The 21,861-nt window shown below is 38.1% G+C and overlaps 1 protein-coding gene across 49 annotated transcripts in view; it reads left to right on the top strand.

The window, feature by feature from the left end:
* Positions 1 to 21,861, top strand: part of IL15 (interleukin 15) — a 121,972-nt gene that overhangs the window by 51,045 nt on the left and 49,066 nt on the right. For 42 of the 49 annotated variants that reach the window (XR_011537134.1, XR_011537133.1, XR_011537137.1 and 39 more), the window contains one exon: positions 16,379 to 16,500. The exons of the other annotated variants lie outside the window; for them this stretch is intronic. Coding sequence is in view for 12 of the 42 variants with exons in the window: in XM_070609014.1 (XP_070465115.1) it covers positions 16,435 to 16,500 (66 nt within the window). In the remaining 30 variants the exon portion in view is untranslated. The remainder of the gene's footprint in view (positions 1 to 16,378; positions 16,501 to 21,861) is intronic. 49 annotated transcript variants of the gene reach the window in all.

The following is a 21,861-nucleotide window of genomic DNA, read 5'->3' as shown; positions in this document are numbered from 1 at the left end:
TTAAATGAGATTGTAAGGGTGGGACCCTAATCTCATAAGGCTGGTGTCCCCATAAAAAGAAGAGACTCTGAGAGTAGACAAGCACAGAGAAAAGGCCGTGTGCAGACATAGCGAAAAGATGGCTATCTGCAAACCAAGAAGAAAGAACTCACCAGAAACCAAATCTTCCCCCACCTTGACCTTGGACTTCCAGCAGCCAGAATTGCAAGAAAATAAATTTCTGTTGTGTAAGCCACCCAGCCTGTGGTATTCTGTTATGGCAGCCCTAGCAGAGCAGACTGATACAGTAATGTAACACCTTTACTATGTAACCTAATATAATGCCTTTACTATATACATGTAACAATCAAGCTGATTCAGGTACCTCCCCGAAATGAAACAAATATAGATTATAAATTAGTTTTATGTCAGCTCTGTTCATGATCTGTTAATCAGTGAATTAAGCAAAAATTTTCTGTTTTTAGAGACAATATTTTCAATTAAGGGACTATGAACTTATATGTTGTATTTAATTATTTGTTTGCTAATTCCTGCCTCTCCCCATTCAAACATGAGCTACTGGAGAGCATGTATTTTTGTTATTTTGTTCATTGCTTTATCCCCATCGTCTGTCAGTGCTTGGCACATGGCTGTCTCTCAACAAATATTTGGCGAATGGTTGCTAAAGAGTAGGATATGTTAAAAGTAATGAGAAATAAAAAGAGCTATTTCAAGGAGGATCTAATTAATTAAATTTTTTTTTTGAGGAAGATTAGCCCTGAATTAACTACTGCCAATCTTCCTCTTTTTGCTGAGGAAGACTGGCCCTGAGCTAACATCCATGCCCATCTTCCTCTACTTTATATGTGGGATGCCTACCACAGCATGGCTTTTGCCAAGTGGTGCCATGTCCACACCCGGGATCCAAACAGGTGAACCCCGGGCTGCAGAAAAGCGAAATGTGCTAACTTAACCACTGCGCCACCGGGCCAGCTCCAGGATCTAATTAATTTATACATTTTATTTATTCATTGAATTATGTCCTTTAGCAACTAATAATTTTGAGTGCATAGTGTGAGCCAGGCTTTCTTGTAAGCACTTGACTGGCCTTGATTCAGTCGGAGGGGCAAAGTGCAGGAAGGAGAAGCTGTGACTTCAAGATTTTACTCTTGGGAGACAGGAAAGGTAAACATTGCCTGAACAGTTATGCGTTACAGCTGAAACATGGGGGTGAGGTGGGGAAATGGATGAACTTGATTTTGGAAATATCAAGAGTGAGATAAAAGCGGAACACAAAACTGAAAATGTCCTGTAAGTCATTAGAAGTACTAGCCTGAAGATTGAGTGAGCTATTTGTACAAGAGATTTTGGTTTGTGAGTTAGTAACGAGGAATTATTGACTGAAGCCAACTGTCAGAATATTTCTACAGGAGGCAGATGCGAGTACGGAAGCTTTGGGGTCACGTAAGACCGGAGGGACTGTTACTGACCCAGACACTCTGAAAGAGGAAGTGTCCAGCGAATGTCAGTTTCCAGGTCTTCAAAAGAGAATGTGAGGCTTTTCACACCTTCTAGCCCATGTTTGCTTGTCCTGCTAGCTCTGTCCACTGCTCTCATGACGGATTTTATATCCCGCATATGCCAATTCTTAGGAACCATCTTTTATTGTTTTACTTGAGGTATAATTGACATATTATATTAGCTTCAGTTACACAAAAACAATGATTCGATATTTCTATATGGCAAAATGATCACCACAATAAAGTTAGTCACCACACAGTTACAAATTTTTTTTTTTGTGCTGAGAACTTTTGATTTACTTTCTTAGCAACTTACAAATATGCAATACAGTATTTTTTTTAATTTATAATTTTTTTAATCAAGGTAACATGGGTTTATAACATTGTATAAATTTCAGGTGTACATCATTATATTTCAATTTGTGTAGACTACATCATGTTCACCGCCCAAAGACGAATTACCCTCTGTCACGGAACACACGTGCCCTATCAGCCCTTTCGCCCTCCTCACTCTCCCCTTCCCGTCTGGTAACCACCAGTCTTATCTCTGTATGTGTGTGCTTGTCGCTGTTGCAATACAGTCTTGTTACCTATAATCACCATGCTGTACATTACACGCTCAGGACTTATTTTTTTTCATAACTGCAAGTTTGTACCTTTTGACTCTCTTCACTCATTTCACCCACCCCTCAACCTCCACCTCTGGCAACCACCTATCTGTTCTCTGTATCTATCACCACTTTTTTTTTTTAATGTACCCATCTTTAAAGAGTCCCTTCCTTTATGAAGTTATCCTGGCAAAACCCCAATTTTACCTCCTTTCTAGCACCTTGGACATATTGACCACATCCGTCTTTTGAGCTCTCTCCACCTGACGGATGCTTCTCTCTTAGTATCTGCAGTATTCTACTGTATTGATTTGTGTTCATGTTTCCTCTCTCCTTGTGTAAATGATAGAGGTGGTACAGAGGGTGACGAGAATTGTGCTGATGGAGTTGGAAGGGCTGGAGTTTGGGAAACACTGTGTCGTGCGCCAGCACCTTGCCTGCACATAGCAGACCTCTACTAATGTTATTTTTGTTGTCAGTCATCTATCACGTATTGCTGAGGGGTCAAGTAATATAACATTCTGAGAAAAAAGTTTGACTAGATTTGACTGTGAATAAATCATCATTGATCACATAGCTGTTGGAAAACCATTCCCAGAATATTCCTCATCGTCAGGATCAGGAAGGGAAATAGAATTTCCTGAGGGCCTAAGTTGGGCCAGGCTGCAGACAGAAACCTTAAATTCATTTTTAGGATGATATTTATGAGCTTTTTAGATTAGAATGAACTGTTTAGAACTAAAGAAAAAAAACAAAAGAGCTGTTTAATATTTTGTGCCAGTTTTACTGAGAGGATAATTTTATAGATTGCAAAGTAAATATTTCAGTAAATGAAAGGAAACAGAAACAAGGCACACCCTATTCTCTAAATTCTTTCATAGAAATTCTTTCATTTTCTTTATTATACTTGTCAAGTATTATGAAAAAAAAATTCAATAGTAAAAAAGATCAGGGAAATTTTGAAAAAATAGTGTTGTTAATATTTAATTTATGTAGTGCCTCTTCTCCTGAGAATCCAAGAGAACAAATTTACAGTCATAGCATCTTTATTGTCACTTTAAAATTTGCAGTAATCCCAAATGTCAGATTAAAAAAAAATCTGTCTTTTATATCTTTAGACTGTACCCCTGGACAGTGAGATCCTCATTCTCATTGTTTTGTGAAGGACCTCTAAAACTTTATACTGGTGGTTTTATGATGGCTTGTTAGATTTGCCATTGTGGTATTTCTCTTCTAAAGCTTGACCTTCATAATTCAAGGTGCGTTACTCTCAGCCTCTGCAGTTTGTAAAGCATTGGCTTGCAGGCTATGGTTTTGAATCCAAGTAGATTATCAGCAGACCGGAAGCTCTCCTAAACAATAGCAGATATTTGTCGAGCATTCTCTGTGCATGGCTCTCTGCCAAGTGCTGTAAGGGATAAAAAGATGAATTAAACATGATTTCCTTTAGTAAGATTATCTGGTGGAGAAGTTACTATTTATATATAAAGAGCTGAGTTAACCAATATACTGAGCTACTGTCGATTCTCTAATCATGCCATGCTTGCCTTCTTTGCTGAACATGTGGACATGAGCTTCCCCCATTGGAAGAGCGCTATGTCATCCAACATCTCTTCCTCGCCCTTTTCTCCTGACTTGCTGACCTGGTCCAGAGGGCTCAGTTTGACTATTTTCCTAAACCTCCAAGAGATTGGGTTAGGTATCTCTCATTTTTAACCTCATTAATAAATATTTCATTAGTTAACATGTTTTTTCAGCCAAACACTTTAACCTGTGCAACCCTCCCCAACTCCATGAAGTGTTCTTCTCATCACTTTTCAGATGGCTAAATTGAAGTATAAAGAGTTGAGGTGACTTACCCAGAGTCCACAGTTAGGTCGAAATGGGGTTTAACCCAGCTCTCTCCTTAGACCCTGCACTCTTCACCTAGCGGGTGCTACCTTGCTGGGAAAACTAAGAAGAAACATAAAAATTAAAAGGGAGGAGATAAAATTATCATTATTTGTAAATGAAAGCCATGAAAATTAACAAATTACTAAAACTGTTAAAAGAATTAAGCAAGGTTGCTAAACAGAAGATTAACAAAAAAATCAATAGCATTTCAATACTCAATAAAATATTACCTAACATAAGACAGGCCAGCCCTGGTGATCTAGTGTTAAGATTTGTCTCTCTCACTGACACCACCTGGGTTCATTTCCCGGTTAGGGAACCACACTACCTGTCTGTTGATTGTCATACTGTGGCAGCTGTGTGTTGCTGTGATGCTGAAAGCCCCACCAGTATTTCAAATACCAGCAGGATGGACAGATTTCAGTTGACCTTCCAGACTAAGACAGACTAGGAAGAAGGACCTGGCCACCCACTTCCCCCTAAATTGGCTAAAAACAACAAAAAACATAACCCAACAGTAAAACACACAGCACAACCTCCCCAGCGGGAATGCACTCACACCACAATCAAATAGAGTTTACTTGAGTCTTGTATGGATGGTCCAATATGAGAAAATCTATCAACATAATTTTAATGGACGCAGAAAAAGTTATTATCAAGCTCTTTGAGCTTGAGAAGAAGGGATGGATCTTCCAAATGAATGAATGAGTGAATAACGTCTACTAAAAAATCTCTAGTAAACATCATACTTAATACAAAACTTTAAAAAGCATTTCCTTTAGTTTTGGGAAATTATGAGAATGTAAGCTTGAGTGCAACTATTTAACAGAGTACTAGAGACAAAGAGAATAATGACAGCTCATTTTTACTGAGTGCTTGCTATCTGCCAGGCAGAATTCTAAGTGCTTTATGTGTTTTGCTTAATTAAACAGCAGTAAACTTTATTAATTCTTTACTTATCTTTGCTTCCTATATCTTTTTGCTTTCTCCAAAACTAATTTCAAACAGAGTCAATGAAGGCAAAATTTTTCTGAGATCTTATATGCCTGTGAATATATTAATTTTGCCTTCACATTTAAATATTGGTTTGCCTGGATGTTTAATTCTAGGTACAGGATTATTTTTCTCAACATCACCAGGCGTCTACTCGATTATTTTCTTGCCTCCGTTGTTTCTTTGGAGAAGCCAGATGTCGGTATGACTTTTGTCTGCTTTCCCTCTAATGAATATTTTTGAAGTTTCTTTTTGGCTTAAATCTTCTTGATTGCCACTAAAATATGCCTGAATATGAGTGTGGGTTTGTTTTTAATTTTTCTTCTTTGCCAGACTATCATCTCTTTTATTTTGTGGTCTTATGTTTACAATTTTGGAAAAATAGTATTATTTTCTCACTTATTTCTTATATTCCTTTTTTTTCAGACAACAAATAGAGAGAAGTAGAAATTTCTACTTCATCTTCCATGTCGCTTGACTCTTCCTTCATTTTTCCCCATCTAATTGTTAGCTCCTAATGCCTTCCAGGATATTGTCTGATCTAATTGTACAGCTCAGGCTTTCACTCTCCATCAGTATTCATTCTGGAATTCAAACTTGTCTACTTAATTATTTTCTTTATTGCTTGTGCTTCTTTTTATATTTATTATACCCAATTATTTCTTCATAATTTCTTGCTCCTGATTCACTTTTCCAAAATCCTTCTTACTGTTCTACAAAGTATTTTTTCTTCTTCTAAATTCTTGTTTTATCTGTCCCACTAGACTTTCCCTATGTGGCATACATTTTTTCAGTTTTTGTCTCTCTTTTACAGAGTTCTACTATGTATTCTTCCCTGTAAGCTTCTCTTTCTTAAATTGAGGTCATCATTCACTAGTATATCAGCCAAGAGGCAAAATCTGTGGCTCTAGCTTATAGTCCTCCAAATGTATGGGTGTTGGGGTACGCTTCAGGTTGAAGAGCCTATATTGTGGCATTATGGATTTAACAACTCTGTGACTGTCCACTTTTCCAAGGACCCTTCCCAGTCTCTTACTGTAGGTACCCCTCTGTCTGGTGGTAATGATGGGACGAGCAATTACTGGGACCCAAGGTATGGACTTAGGCAATTGTGTTGCCAGCTTTTCAGGTTCTGCCTGCCCCACAGTCCAGGCCCAGCCAGAAAGCACTAGTCAAGGTTAACATGTGCAGTGAGGCAGGCATCTCCCACTCCTACATTTCAGGGAAAATGAGAGAGGGAACTGGATATAGAAACTACAACCCTCCTCCCTATCTCATCCTCCACTTCTGGCCCCCAACTCTGTCCCACTCTAGGCTGCCAAACTGAGATACAATTCCCTTCTCTCTCCCAAGAGATCTTCACAGATTTGGCATCAGTTCCTCAGCATGACTTGGCATTCCACAAACCACCTTATTTCTCCAGGACCTACAGGATGGATTTCCAGAGGGAGACAGTTGCCCTTGCTGGTTCTTCATCCAACTAGGAACTGCCTGGGATTAATTGCTTTCCCTCCTCCCAACTGATATATTCATAAAGCAGGAGATATGTAAATATATGGTGATATTTGCTGTTCTCATCATCAAGCCATGTCGGGCAAAGATCCCAGTGTAAAAGCAAGAATATGTTGGCTTAGCTACCATGTAAAGGAGATTATGAAACTTCCATCTTCCCATTCCTCCAAGATAGAAAGGTGTTAATTGGGGTACAGTGAGTTAGGATGAAGCAGAGTTGTTTCAGAGCAGTTGTAGGTGGCATGTTACTTTAGTTGTTTTGACCCAGAAAGTAGCTATTTGGAAATAAGTGAAGTGAATTGCATTGTAGCAGCATTTTGCTGGTGGTGCTGGTGCTGGTGCAAGATAGTGTGAAATGAAAAAAATTCAAAATCTACTAATACTGCCCTTTAGTTATAGTCAACACATGGAGTTGTAAGCCCAATCATATTGTAATCTAGCTTTTAGGGATAGGTAGACCTCTTTTGAAATTGAAGCTCATATGGAGAGGCAGCAGAATGCGTAGCAATGCCTTGTGCTCCCTATTAACTGAATGAACTACTAGTGAAGAATTAAGCTGGGAATCTAAGACATATAACAAACCCCAGTTTTGCCTCTTTGTGTAACAAAGACAATAACTTTAGTTTCTCTGCACTTTTTCTCCTACTTGGAAAATTGAGATGATTAGACTAGAGGAATTCCCTCAGGTGTCAAATCTGATGGTTCTGAGGATTCAAATAACGTGGATGAATTTGATCATATGCTGATAACCAAGCTGTGACCTTAACAGATGTACTTAGGCACTGGAAGGTACTTTAGACACCTTGCAATCTAGCCTCCTTATTTTCTTTTTCTTGGTTAGGAAGATTGACCCTGAGCTAACATCTGTGCCAATCTTCCTCTATTTTTTATATGTGGGATGCCACCACAGCATGGCTTGATGAGCAGTGTGTAGGTCCACGCCCAGAATCTGAACCCACAAACCCTGGGCCACCAAAGCAGAGCATGTGAATTTAACCACTATGCCACTGGGCTGGCCCCTAGCGTCCTTACTTTACAGATAAAGAAACTGAGGTTAAAAGACATGAACTACCTTGCTAAGATCACTAGCTGTCTAAAGACAAAACCGGGACCAGGGCACAAGTCTCTACGCTTCTGGTCCATTCCATGGCTTTGGTCCAGATTTCTTCAAGGAGCCTTCAATCTCAATATCATGCGAACCATAGTTTTGGAAATTGTAATGGTCAAACAATGAAAGGAATGGAAAGATGGTCATCTGCACGAGGTTTAGTAAAAGAAAAGACGTTAGGGGGTGGCCCCGTGGCCGAGTGGTTAATTTCGCGCACTCCGCTGCAGGCGGCCCAGTGTTTCGTTGGTTCAAATCCTGGGCACGGACATGGAACTGCTCATCAAACCACACTGAGATGGCGTCCCACATGCCACAACTAGAAGGACCCACAGGGAAGAATATACAACTATGTACCGGGGGGCTTTGGGGAGAAAAAGGAAAAAATAAAATCTTTAAAAAAACAAAAAAACAAAAGAAAAGATGTTAAACACCACTCCACTGTTTACACAAGTCCAAAGAGAGATTCTGAATCTATAGAAATGAATGTATGTGGTCCCAGCACATGGTAGTGACACATTTAATGCTAGTTGCCTAAAAGGCTATGTTCCATAGCTAAATGGAGATAATTTTCTATGTTGTGTTCTAACCTAGATGATATATTCTACAAGACTTTCCCATTTCCTTTATTCCCATTTTATGTTTGTCAAAGAATCTTCTTCTTAGTAATTTGGTCATTTAAGTTAATAGTGCAGACTCAGTTATTTGGGGATGACTCTGGTGCAAAAATCAGCCACCCACTTTTACCCTGTATACCTCTTCATGCCCCCCTCCAAAAAACAAAAAGCCCTCAAAAGGAATCTGACATCTCAGACTATAACATGCAGCCATCTTAGGCATCCTATAAAAGTACACCCAGTAGAAAGGGTGTACTATATCTCAAAGACTGTAACAAAAGTGTAATCCCATGGAAGGAATGAGGCACATTGAGTGTTGATGGTGTTTATATAACCCATTTTCTTTGCACAAAAGCTAAGGAGCACGGAATAAGTGATAGAAAGTAGAGAAAAATGAAAAGCAAAGATTAGAAAGGAGAAAGGAATGGTGATCTATTCGTAGGAGTGCTTTTGGTAACTACTATTGAAATAAGAGTATTTAATGAGACCGATGAAAGCGGAGGTAAAGAACTAAAACTGACTAAGTCTCCTAATCTGGGGGCAGGCATTTTGTTAACTGTGTCCTGGGTAATTACATGTAGCCCTGATGGAGAAAAAGAACCAGCAGTGCTATAAAAGATAGACAAGTTCTGCCGTGCAGACCTGGGAAAAGAAGGCCAGCACCCACGTGGACCACACTAGAACTCAAGAGTCCAGGCACTCTGCCAATTACCAACTAAACTTTATTAATAGAGACAGTCTGCCTCTTAGCAGTTTCACAAGCATCACAGCTTTGCTATGTGGGTGGAGAAGTTTAGTTTACTTGTCAGGAAGGAGCCCAGCAAGCAATGCTTTAGAAACAAGGCATTTGGGACGACTACAGCAAATTTGTGGCCACTGTGTTGATACAGAGATCCACTGTTCAGAGTAAATCACTTGATACATTTCATAAAAAGCCAAGTATTTGGAATAGGAAATACCAGAGGCCCAATAAGCACGAATAATAAAACATTAGGACAACAACTACCAGCTCCAGTGAAACTGTCTGGAGACAGGATACTGAGGGATTCTGTGGTCTAAAGGACATTTATGTTTAATAAAAGATCGGCTCTGCCTTCGATTTTCCTATTTAATTGTAAGTGTTATTTCTGAGGGTTGTGGTAATTGTACCTCTTTGCTTCCGGAAGGGATGGGTGAGAAGCAACAGAAGCGTTTGAATCCAGTTATTTGCCAGCAGGAGGTGTGCTATATAATTAAGCTATTGTTTCCACTGATAGGTTATTATCAGCAGATAATAAGAAGTGCGCATCATTAGACATTGTCATATGGCATTTCACGCTACAACGGAGGAGGTGTGTCTTCCATGACAGCGCCAAGCAATCACATAGAGAGCGGTGCCATTATGGCTGTTATAAATCACAGCATACACTTTAATGGTTAAACAATTATCTATAGTGGCAGGACTGGAAAATTGTTTAGTAATGATTGGCTGATTTTTATGATGAAGAATAATTTTTATATAGATCTTTTTATATAAATACCTGAAGAATTCAAAAGAACATTCATTTGAAATGCATACTTGGGAAGTATTTGGCTTTTTGGCTCATTTATCTTTCACTGCAAATGTTTGAAGGGCCAGAATGTCACCAAACTAGCTTTCCATTTATATGTTTTAGAGTTTAAAATTATATACATTTAGTATTCCTATTATATGAAGATATTGCCTAGTAGGGCTAAAGAGGCCCAAACTGGCCTCTACTAATTTCAGAGCTATCTAGTTTGCTATTGTTGGAAGCCCCAGGTTAACAAGATAATGACTTGGCTTATGAGATATAGGAAAATATTTCTTTATTCTTGAAGGGCCAAAGCTACAAGTCTTCTCTCCCTTCTTTCTCTTTCCCTTCTCTTGGTATTATTCCTTTATCATTCTTCTCCACTTATCTCTCTTTCCCCATCGTGATTTTTATGTTCTTCAAAATTTAGCTCAAGTTTACCAACTACCAAAACTGCCCTTTGACTGACCCAGCTGTCTCTTCCCCTTCAGTTCTGCTGTCCTAAGCTGTGCCCTTTTCATGGCAGTTCGACAGCCTTTTTCTTTGTGAGAAAAATCATATCAAGGAGTATGTCTTCCAAACTAGACCATTGCAATCCAGAGGATAAAAATGTTTGTTCCCAGTATTTGACCCAGTATAGAGCTTGCACTAGTGTGTAAGTCAGTCGCATCACTAACATGCGTTTAGTTCACCTGATGTTTTTTTCATAGCAAGACTTTTCCTGAAAAAGGAATTAGTGCAAGCTTTGTTCCCTGTAAACTGGCACATTATTAACACTGAACTAAACTGTTAAGATGTTAACGGCCGCTTTTGCTCTTGCCAGTCCTCTGGGAGGGGTGGAATACCCTGGTTCTGAAGGATGAGCTGATTGGTTCATGGTGAGGTGTTACGTTCACAGTGGTGATGCTCGCTAGTAAGAGGTAGCATTGTTGAGTGCTCATTGTGCTTCGCGGCTGATTCTAGGTAGTTTGCATGAATGAGCTCGTGTGAACCTCACATGGACCCAGTGAGGTAGGTGCTATCATTTTCCCCATTCTGCAGATGAACAAACTGAGGCCCTGAGAAATTAATTAACTTTCACTAAACCTTACTGTTAGTAAATGGCTAAGTCGGAATTCAAACCCAGATCTGTCTGAAACCAGTCTGTACTATACCTAGATCAGTGCTGTCCAGCAGACGTTTCTGCAGTGATGAAAACGTGCTGTATCTGCTGTGTCCAATATGGTAGCCGCTAACCACGTGTGGTTTTTGAACACTTGAAATGTGGCTGGCTCACCTGAGGAAGTGAATTGCTAGTTTCACTTTATTTTAATTAATTCACATTTGTATTTAAGTGGCCACACACAGCTAGTGGCTACTATGTTGGATAGCACAGTTCCACATACTTTTTAAATGTTGCTGACTATAGGCTAATAATAGGGAAGCAAAACCAGGAAAATATGTTAAGAGATTGTGCTATTCTTTTTTCATTTCTAGAATTTGGATTCCACATTAAAAAATTAAAATAAAAAAGAAAGAAAGAAAGAAAGCTGTTTTAAATCTGTTGCTGTATGGAAGTGATAGGATTCAATTAAAAAGAAATTATTGACTGCCTCCTCTGCTTCAGGCACCGTGCTAGGCTTTGGGCATTTGAAATGAGTAAGATATGGTTCTTGTCTTCAAGGAGCTCATTGTCTAAGTCACTCTGTAGAGGATGTTATAAATTTTTTATCCAGAGTTTCTCCATATGTGATTAAATAAAATATTTAAATATCTGTTATCTAATACTTTCCAGTGTTTTGCTTTTCATTTTCATATTTAATTTTTTGCATGGGCAATATGTTCCCATGGTTTAAAATTCAGACTGTGCAAACTGATTTGTAATTCCCCTCTGTAGAAGCAACTAGTGCTATCATTTTCTAGTATGTGTCTTTACAAATATTTTGTGCACACCCAAGAAAAAGGTACACATATATTTAATCTTTCCCCTTTTTAAAAACAAATACATTCTGTTGAGTAACCTTGCTTTTTCACTTAAAATATATACCTTGGATACTTTTTCATGCTAAAACTTAAAGAACTCATTTTTCTCTATGCATGCATAATATTCTATGATATGGAAAAATCATAATTTATTTAAGCAGTTTCCTGTCGATGGACATTTAGGTTATTTCCATTCTTTTGCTATTGCAGGAAATGTTAACGTGAGTAACTTTAGCACTTAGATTCTAAAGTGAGCTAGAGAGGACTGCACTCAGGTTTCCCGGAGCATATTCCACAGAACAAAAGTCTCCGGAGATGTTCAATATAAAAGGAGTGCTCTGTGACTAAATAACTTTGGGTAACTGAGTATTCATTGGAGGTTCATAGTGCATATTGTCAATTTAATCCAAGTGTTTCCCAACCTTACATTTTCTCCTTTAACAGAATATACTGTTTTTCTAGGTTGGATTCCCTGGGAAGCAGACTCTGAGATAGAAATGTACATGCAGGAGACTTACTTGGTCATCTTCTCAGGCACAACACCTGATGGAAGTGAGGGGCGATGGAAGCAGGGCGGGTAGAGGGAGAAGTTCAGCTGCAATGCAGTTGCAGCACAGACGTCAGCCAGTCAAGCGCTTGGGGACTGCTCTGGAGCTGTGATGGCCCTTCAGGGATGTTCCACCTCCAAGGAAGGAGGCCCGGCTCCCAGGGAAGGACTGTGACCTTGTGATGGGCAGCTCTCTTCCACTGAGGGCATTTCCGGAAAGTGACTCAGCTCTGAGATGTCAGCTAGGGTAATGAGTGCCTCAGTCTTCTCTACAACTCTGAACAGCATCTTCACATCTTTTGTAGAAATGCATTATCAATTGCTAGCTAGCGTCGCTGGTCAGAGCAAGTCACTTGGTCTCTTTGGGACCTAGTTTCTTTCTCTATGAAATATGGATGCCAAGCTGGAAGTTCTTTGGAGTATTTAACATTCTTTGTTTCTAGTTCTATTTAAATATATACTAATTAAATTTCAAGGTGAGAGACAAGTTTTCACAAATACGTATTTGGCCATATAGAGATCAAACAATCTGGATAGGTCAGCCTTAATCTTCGATTACTAGTGCTACGCACTTACGGAGAATGTGCATTTTTACAGCACTTTCAAGTGTATGTCATTTAAATTGCCAGATTCTTGGGGCAAAATGGTGTAAGAGCTGAGTTGTAGTTTTTTTATTTTAAAATATTTTGGTTACCTCTTGTTAGGTGTTTCCCGAAGAAGTGAGCCTGATGTCTTCCCAGAAACATTAGCCCATACTGCGAATCATTGAAGGATTAGACTGGCATGGGAATGAAAGGCAGGCATCCACCTAGCTTTAAACCAGTCTTCTGTGCTCTTATTCATCTTCCCTTTCAAAGCTCAGGGGGTAAACAGGTGTAGCTAAAAAGCGATAGCACTTTCTCTGGGGCCTTCTGTTTGAGAATCAGTTGGGTCTTGTGCCCGTCCTGATTCTTTTAGCGAATTTGCTAATTTCATTCTCATGCTTCCTGCAGAATTCATCCGTTATGACAGCTATCAAGGAAGCTTGTGTCCTGATTGGAGAGGGGAAAAGCCTCAAGGAATGAGCCTGTCTAAGGTGTTCCTGATAGGATTGATGAAGGTTTGCAGACAGGATGGAAAAAATCCCCAAGAAAACTCTCAAAGGAAAAGTTCTTATGAGATAATGGAGGAGATGGTAAAGTGAGAAGCAAACCTAGGATTAAGGGGTTTGCTGTTATATGAACATGATGCAGAGAAGATAGCAAAAAAAGAAAAGAAGTGCCAAGATTGATGGCTGTGTCTAGGGTCAACTTTTAAATTGAACAAATATTTCTCTCAAAAATCTTAACCTTTTCTTTTAACACAAAGCATCGTAAGGATTCTTGTTATTCTTCTTATTGTATAATAGTAATGGATCAGGTGACAGATTGTTAAAAAGGGAATTTGAAAGGGAATAAACTAGAAAATATATTGTTAGAGAGTGGGAGATAGTGATGGAATAGGAATTTGCCTTAAATAGATCCAAAATATTTTAATCTTTTCTGCACAATCATTGAATCTTCCCTTTTCCTCCATAACAGATGGTTTGGAAGACGTATTTATGCAAACTTGGAAATGTTTCTGGAGCCACTCCCCTCATAATCCATTTGCAATTATCTGTTTACAAAAGTGTCAGATTTTATAGCATTTTGGTCTCCAATGATTTAATTGTCTAGCCCATTAAAATCCCAGTCTCTCCTCCTTACGTTCTTCCAGTTCCCGTTAGACCTGTGGGACCAGTAGGGTGACGAGGGTGTGGTCCCCATTTTCATGCCTTCTAGCCTCCTTCTTCTGGTTTTAACTTCTGGACGTTGGGGACTGAAAGGGTGGCAGAGGACAAAAGGGCCAGATATCTCCTGACTTAACTAGGCCATCCTCTACGGGGTGTTGCTTCTTTTCCTGGCTAACGGTGAGTAACTATTGATACTTTCTGTGTGAGAGGCTTCCAAAGTTGGGCTCTCTATGGGACATGTGTGTGAATTCTACCACATACCTCTAGTGACCTTCACACTGGCTTCTGTGGGCCAGTAGGCTTAACCTCTTCCTATCCTCTCAGCTCTCTCCCCTGGTGTACAGCTCACCAGGTCTGATTATCTGGGTCCCCTTGTGAGGAGGCCAACCTTCATCTACAGCTTTGTGAGATCAATCACTGAAAACAAAATCTGATGCTTTTCTCCATTATTTCTTTCTTTGGTCAGGTAGGCTTAGAGCAAATTGACTGTCCCATGAACTGATATGATGTCCAGCTAGGAGATGAGATGACAGTCTGTATTAGTCAGCTCAGGCTGCCATAACAAAATACCATACCTGGACTTCTGGAGGCTGGAGAGTCCAAGATCAAGGTGCTGGCTAATTCACTTCTCCAGTGAGGACTCTCTTCCTGGCTTGCAGATGGCTGTTTTCTCACTGTATCCTTGCACGGTGGAGAGATAGAGAGAAAGCAATCAATCTGGTGTCTCTTCTTAGAAAAGCATTAATCCCATTATGAGGGCCCCACCCTTATGACTTCATTTAACCCAAATTACCTCCCAAAAGTCCCATCTCCAAATACTGTCACATTAGGGTTTATGGCTTTAATGTAAGAATTTTGGGGAGACACGATTCAGTCCATAGCAGTCTGTCCTATATATAGCCCATAGCACTTATTATTATGCCCCTGGATGGTGATTCCAGTCATTGCCTTTCCCTTCCCTTCCTGGTAATTTAGTCTTCCGTATATGGGCCTGGGATGGGTCTTGGGGCAGAGTGGTGGTTTAGAGGTAGTAGAAGTTGTAAGGATTTGCCTACCTCTGAGATAGCCCAGGATCAGATGTCCAGACCTCGCTATAAAACTCTGTTTAGAATGTGGGGCAACTTAGTGCTTCCTTATCCTCAGCACTGGGTTCTAGTCACCAGTTCCAGGGCAAGAGTAAAGCCACATTCAGAATCCTATTAAAGTACCATTCCTCACCCACGATCTTGAATTCAGAGCCTTGAAGCATTTCCTTTGCTCGAGTAACACCGCTCATTCTTTAAGGCCGGCTCACATGTCAGTTTCTCAGTGAAGTCTTTCTAGGCCCTCATCTTCCTCATCTCTGTAGAATTAGTTGCCTCACGGTCTGTTTTCACACGGGGCTTCTTCATTCTTTTATTAAAGCACTGAGAGCATTAGTTAGTTGTTTGCAGTTTTTTTCCCCACTGGTTGGTGAGTTCCTTAGGGTTTAAAAGCAGTTTTAAATTATCTAGTATACGTCTTCATACACAGTAAATTTTGAGTAAATATTTTGAAATAAATAATTCAGGAAAGTGCCAGCATGTATATTGAATGGCTAAACTTTTGGACTTAGAATTATATTAAACTTTTACTGAATCAGTAATAGTCAGAAATAATATTATATAGATAACTTTTTATTATTATTATTATTAATATAAATATTCATTATATTGTGGACCATATTGAACTTTGGTTAAGATGTTTCTTAATTTGTTTCATAAAATAGGAATTAAAATGCTTAAATTTTTAAAATAGCATAAATAAGTTAGACTACATTTTTTAATGGGAAATATGCTACTTTAAGGATTTCTAATGGTATAATCTGTTGGCATATTCAAACCCCTTCAAAATCACATATCCCTTGAAAATATGTTATGCTATTGTGTTTTACTACTGAGAGTCTGAGTGGAGGTTTTGCCACTTCACTCTTAGAATAGATGTTTGCAACGTATTTTTAGCATCTTCCTTAGAGTTGGTCAATAACTTGACATCAAGTCTGCAAATACCTTTGACATCATATTTGTTTTGTGGGAAAATGAAAAACATTTTATAAGAGAACTGCATGAAATGTTATAGTTTTCTAAATGGTGTCTAATTATTTGTCTTCTAAAATGAAGTGACTATAGTCAGCATGGATGTGAGTTAAATTATGGGAAAGTCTGAAGATTTTAGGAAAAATTAATCCAAAAAATTTTGTGTTGACCTCTAAAGCTTTCTCCCTGTGAGTCTTCCTGTCTTTTCTAGCATAATCAGATGTGGAAGTAAATCATAAATCCGAGGAAAAGATTATTCCACATATAATTTTTAATCTTTTTTATCCCTACCTTTCACTCCTACAGAATCCATTCTCACATATGGCCATCTGGCTCTTTGAAGCAATGTCCCATCATGTGCCATGCTGATGATGTCACAGGAAGCAAAGAAGTCAGTGTTAGCATATAGCCAGCCTACAGGAGGTCGTGTAAGTAAGGTTTTAAGAATTATATCGTGCAGTATAGACACTTTTATGTAATAATGTAATTAATGATAATGAAGTTGTGGCAAACCAGAGGAAGTTACGTATATACTCAGAATTTGAAAAATGAGCATCTTGAGTTAAAAAAGAAAATGCCTCTCATCATAGAATGTTAAAGCATTTTCTGAGGATAGAGAACATTGCACATAAGAGAGGTGGGCAAATTTTTTTCCTGAAAAAAGCCAGATAGTAAATATTTTAGACTTTGCAAGCCAAATGATCTCTGTAGCAACTACTCAACTCTGCCCTTATTCCTGGAAGGCAGCGATAGACATGGGTGGGCATGGATCTGTCCCAACAGAACTTTATTTACAGAAACAGCTGGTGGGTGAACCTTGCCCTGTGGGTCATAGTTTGCTAACCCTTGGCATATAAAATGAAGAAATTCTTCATCTCTCTTTCTGCTGTATTGTTAGGTTACTTTTAAAGGAACTGAATTGCTTAAAATTAAATAATAAATGTAATCCAACTATCCGGGTTTTGAATGATTTTACTAATGCAAGGAAATTAGAGAATAAAGTAGATTAGAATTTTTGAATGACTCATTGAAACTTTTGAAAAATATTTGAGAATAATGTAAACTCAAGTTCAGACTCAGGTCCTAAACAAAAAAGCCAGAGAAATGGGAACCCAAAGAACTGGCTTCTTCTTGATAAAGGGAACACATACTTTTCATTTTTATCTTAGTTATAATTTATATTTAACTTCAGAAAAAATCCTGTAGCACGCATATAGATCAGGATAAATGGTGGAGTAAGTAAAGGGGCTTATTAAAATTGAAGCCCTTTACAAGAATCCTAGGAGGAAACATGTAATTCCTCTCTTGTGTAATTGTTTCTGGCATCAAAAAATGATACAGGAAATATGAATTGAAAGAAAAAGTATAACGAACATGCCCTTTGCCTATAATTACCTACAAAATAAAACTTATCTTATAGCTTCATATGCTTCCTTGAAACTGCTCTATTTCCTCGAATTTTTATTAAGAATTCCCCAAACCCAAGAAACAACTTACTGACAATCTTAGGGAAAAACCCATACTAGATGTTGCTACAGTTGAGGGCTCAAAGAAGAAGCAGAGGGACATTTTGGATGTTGAGGGATAGACATGGTGCATTTTTACAATAGCAACATAGCTCTGAATTGTCACTATATTTATGAAAATGAATAATGGTATTTTTAAAAATTCCATTATGATCAATTCTGGGGCAATAAACAGGGGAATTTTCTTCAAGTGAAATCATATTTGAAATATGCAAGAAATGAAACAGGAATCTCCCATCTGGTGGTTTGAAGTTGTGAGAAAAGCGTTTTGTGCTTTCTGTTTTTCTGAATTCTCCTTGATTCCTAGATTTTTAGTTACGGCTTCCTTTGCTTAAAAACAGAGGTATTTTGATGTGGTTATTTTTTGGAGGTCCGTGATAGCTGTTTTGTCTGATGTGAGGGAGGATTGGGAAGAATATAGGCTAGGTGGAATTAAAGACCCCATGTATCTGTTCCAATTTGCATAGTAAAAGCAAGCTATCTGTTCCTTAGTGTACACCAGGGCTACTGTAAGCAGGACCCAGAAAGGCACTATTTCTTTAGGATGTTCCCGTGAAGGTAGCTGTTATTTGGGTACTCAATTGGAAAGCATATTAGGCTCTGCGCTAAAGAAATTTTCTCTGTGGTGACATTTGGGCTAACTGAATCTCACTTGTAGTGTTTATCATGATCTGCTTTGTTTTCTTTTATATATTCTGAGCATAAATGTGTTTATAAAGCTGAATTTGGGTATAGACTAGGTTAATGGGAATCTCATCTGTGCGTGCTTTCACTCCAAGCTCCCTCCTGTTTTATTTTGGCTAGGGCTGCAATCTACAGGCTTGGTTGACCTTGAGTCACCATTGCAACTCAATTTATCTCAAGCTTTTAATTTTATTTCTTATCATCTTTCTGATTATCAAAGTAATACGTCCTCGTTATAGTAACAGTGAAACCTACAGGAAAGTGTAAAGTGGGAAAAATATCACCAGAAGTGCAATTACTAAGAGACATATTATTGCACGATTGTTTCCAGGGTTATTTTTTCTACATGGTTGGTATAAAAAGATTGAAAATTTGCCTTGTAGTTTGTTTTTTTAAAAGCAAACTGTAATGTTTCCCCACGATGTTACATAAGTAAAGTAAACGTTATTTTCAATGCATATAAAACATTCCAATTAAAAATGTATCACAAATCATTATGATTTCATTAATTTGTGGTTATTAAAAATAGTACTTCAGCAAATATGTTTTTGAATAAATCTCTGCACAGATTTCTGACAATTTTGTTAGGAAAATTTCCTCGGAAGAGAATTAAGATGTCTAACGTTAAAAATATTTTAATGGTACTCCACACATATTCCAGAAAATATGTACAAGTTTACACTTTCATCATCTCTTTTTAGCCTTGGTGACATTGTGTCCTCACCAGTGCTGACATTTAACGGTTTTAAAACCATCCTTCCCGGTTCCATGACAAATAGGGCAGTAGTTTGGGCCAAATGTAACTCTCCTCTTGAAAATCATGTAGAATACGATTGCGGGGAGACCCACAAACTAAGTCTATACTTAAACCCAGAGACAATAAAAAGCCATAAAAGCCAAAACATGTGTCAGTGTAGGCAAAGCCAACTGAGGCCAGCAGAATTTGCATAGAAGGCCCTGCTAGACTGACACAGAAGAATGGGGGAGTGGAGGGGGCTCAGTGATGACAGATGTCAGCAATCACCAGCAGATAAGGATTCCAAGGAAAGAGCCCTGTTCTGAGTTGGAACTAAGCTCCAACGGGTAATCATTGCTGGGAGAAGTGGAGAAAGATTCTTTGTCCCCATGGGGGCAGATCTCAGAAAGCACATCTTTCAAAAAGGAAGGAAATCCATTAGAAGGAAAAGACTGTGTTCTTTGGTGGCAGCTCTTAGTGATGAAGCTAGAGGAGGTCAGAAGGGGTGCATAAGCCACTTATAAACTGATGGACTTCACAAGGTGCATCCTGACAGGTGGGGGCGTTTCATGGGCTTCTTGCCAGGGCGTCCTCTTGACATGGAAACATGGACAAGTTAACCGGCTGTGTGGCTATTCTTTGACCAGTGTGATGCAGGATTTAATAACAAATTCTTGCCACTTTCTGTGCCTGGGAGTGATGACAGAGGTGCATAGCTTTGCTCATGTAGAAATGACCAGCCCCGCAGCACATTCTTCTATTGGCTTTTCCCCATTTCTGCTTTGTTCTCATTTTCACTTCCTCCTGCTTTCCTGGAATTGCACTCCTTAATAAAATACATTTTCCGTGTCTAATTTCCTTTGGGACTTCTCCTCTGATTCATGAGTTATTCAAAAATGCAATGCTTATTTTTCAAGCAATTGAGAATTCTCTAGTTATCTTTTTTGTTATTGAATTCACAGCCAGAATTCTGTCAGAGGATAAACATTGAATCAATTCAGTTCTTTAAATTTTGTAATGACTTGCTCTATGGCCCAGCATATGATCCACTTTAGCAAATATTCCAATAGTACTTGAAAAAAGTGTGAATTTTGCCATTGTTTGGTACAATGCACTGTATATGTCGAGTAGATCAAGTTTATTAATTGTTTTTTCAGACCTACTCTATCCTTGCTGAATTTTTTTTTGCTCTTGTTGTATTAGCTTTTGAGAGAGAGATTTTAAAATCAGCAACAATGATGGTGAATTTGCCTGTTTCTCCTGTGAAATGCCCCCCTGTCTTTCTAATAAGGTTACTTGCCTTAAAGTCTGCTTTTTCCAATATTAGCGTAGCGACCCCAGCTTATTTCATTTAGTGTTTGCATGATATGTATTTTCCCTTCCATTTACTTTTCAGCTTGTCTTTGTCCTTTTGTTACAAGTGTGCCTTTTGTAAACAATGTGTCACTGTGTTTCACATTTTTGTTTTTAATTCAACCTGACATAGTCTTTTACATAGAGTATTCAGTCCATTTTCATTTAATATAATTACTGATATAGTTGTGTTTGCGTCTACCATCCTACTAGTTTTTCTATTTGACCCATCTCTTTATGTGGCTTTTTCCATCTTTCTTGCCTTTATTTGAATTGATCAACTTTTTATTATCTCTTTTTCCTCTACTAATTTGTTAACTACTATTATTTTACTCTTATTTGTTACCTGAAATATTACATGTATTTTTTAAGTTGTTACTCTAGCTATTAATTGTTACCTAGATATTACAGTATGCATCATTTGTGTATTACATTCTATCTAATGATTGTCTTTAGACAAGATCATTTCAGTGTGGTTTAAACCCTTCCAGAGGAGTACAAACTTCAAATTATTTTCATGAAGTGAGAATATCATTGACACCTCAGCTTGGTCAAACTTTCACATAAAAAATACTATTCCTCATTTTATTTATGAATATCAATGCAAAATTCTCTGAAAATTATTAGCAGAGAGAATCCAGCACCTTATTAAGGGAGTGATATATCATGATGAAGTAGGGTTTCTTCCAGGAATGAAAGATTATGAACTTTATTAAAATAATTCATCATATTAATTGATATAAGGGGAAAAAAGCACGTTAATCTCTTTAGATGCTGAATATTCACTTGAAAAACTTCAACAGCCATTCTGGATGTTTTTTAAAAAAGAAACACAAATCAATAAAGTAAGAGTTAAACATTGTGTAACCATGACAAATTGACAAAGTGTTTATGCGCTCACACATACATACACACACAGACTCAGTGCAAAGACACCTTCATAAATAATGGCAAAATGCTAGAGGCACTTTTGCTATTTTTGCCAAGAGTACAAACAAGATAAGGGTGCAAGCTCTCACTCTTACTAGTGATGCTGTACCATAGTTATTAGTCAACAAAGCTAGACATGAGAAGAAATTTCAGGTACAAAATTTAGCAAGGTGAAAGTAAAACTGTTATTTGTTGATGACTTAATACTTCGAAAAAAGGAATCTAACTGAAAATTTCTAATGATTATTCAATTCCAACATCTAAAAGAGAAAAAAAAAGATAAATCTGACTCATTAAAAAAAATACTTTGGTTGGCAACAAAACAAAACAAAATCTAACTACTCTGGGGAAATTTTAAAGGAGAATGACAAACTGGAAAAAAACTATTTGCCTCTCAAATCACCAAGAGTTTTCCCTCCAATATATCTGAGAAATTGTGGGGATGGGAGGAAGCACAAAGCAATAGAACAAAGGGCAAAGATTATGAATGGCCAGTTTGCATAAAAAGAAATAAAAATAGTGTTTCAATTCATAAAAAATATTCAAATGCGTGTAGAATG

This window comes from Equus przewalskii, chromosome 2 (genome assembly GCF_037783145.1).
Source record: "Equus przewalskii isolate Varuska chromosome 2, EquPr2, whole genome shotgun sequence".
NCBI lineage: Eukaryota > Metazoa > Chordata > Mammalia > Perissodactyla > Equidae > Equus > Equus przewalskii.
Note: the sequence above shows the minus strand (reverse complement) of the source record. Positions and strands in the feature narration are given on the sequence as shown.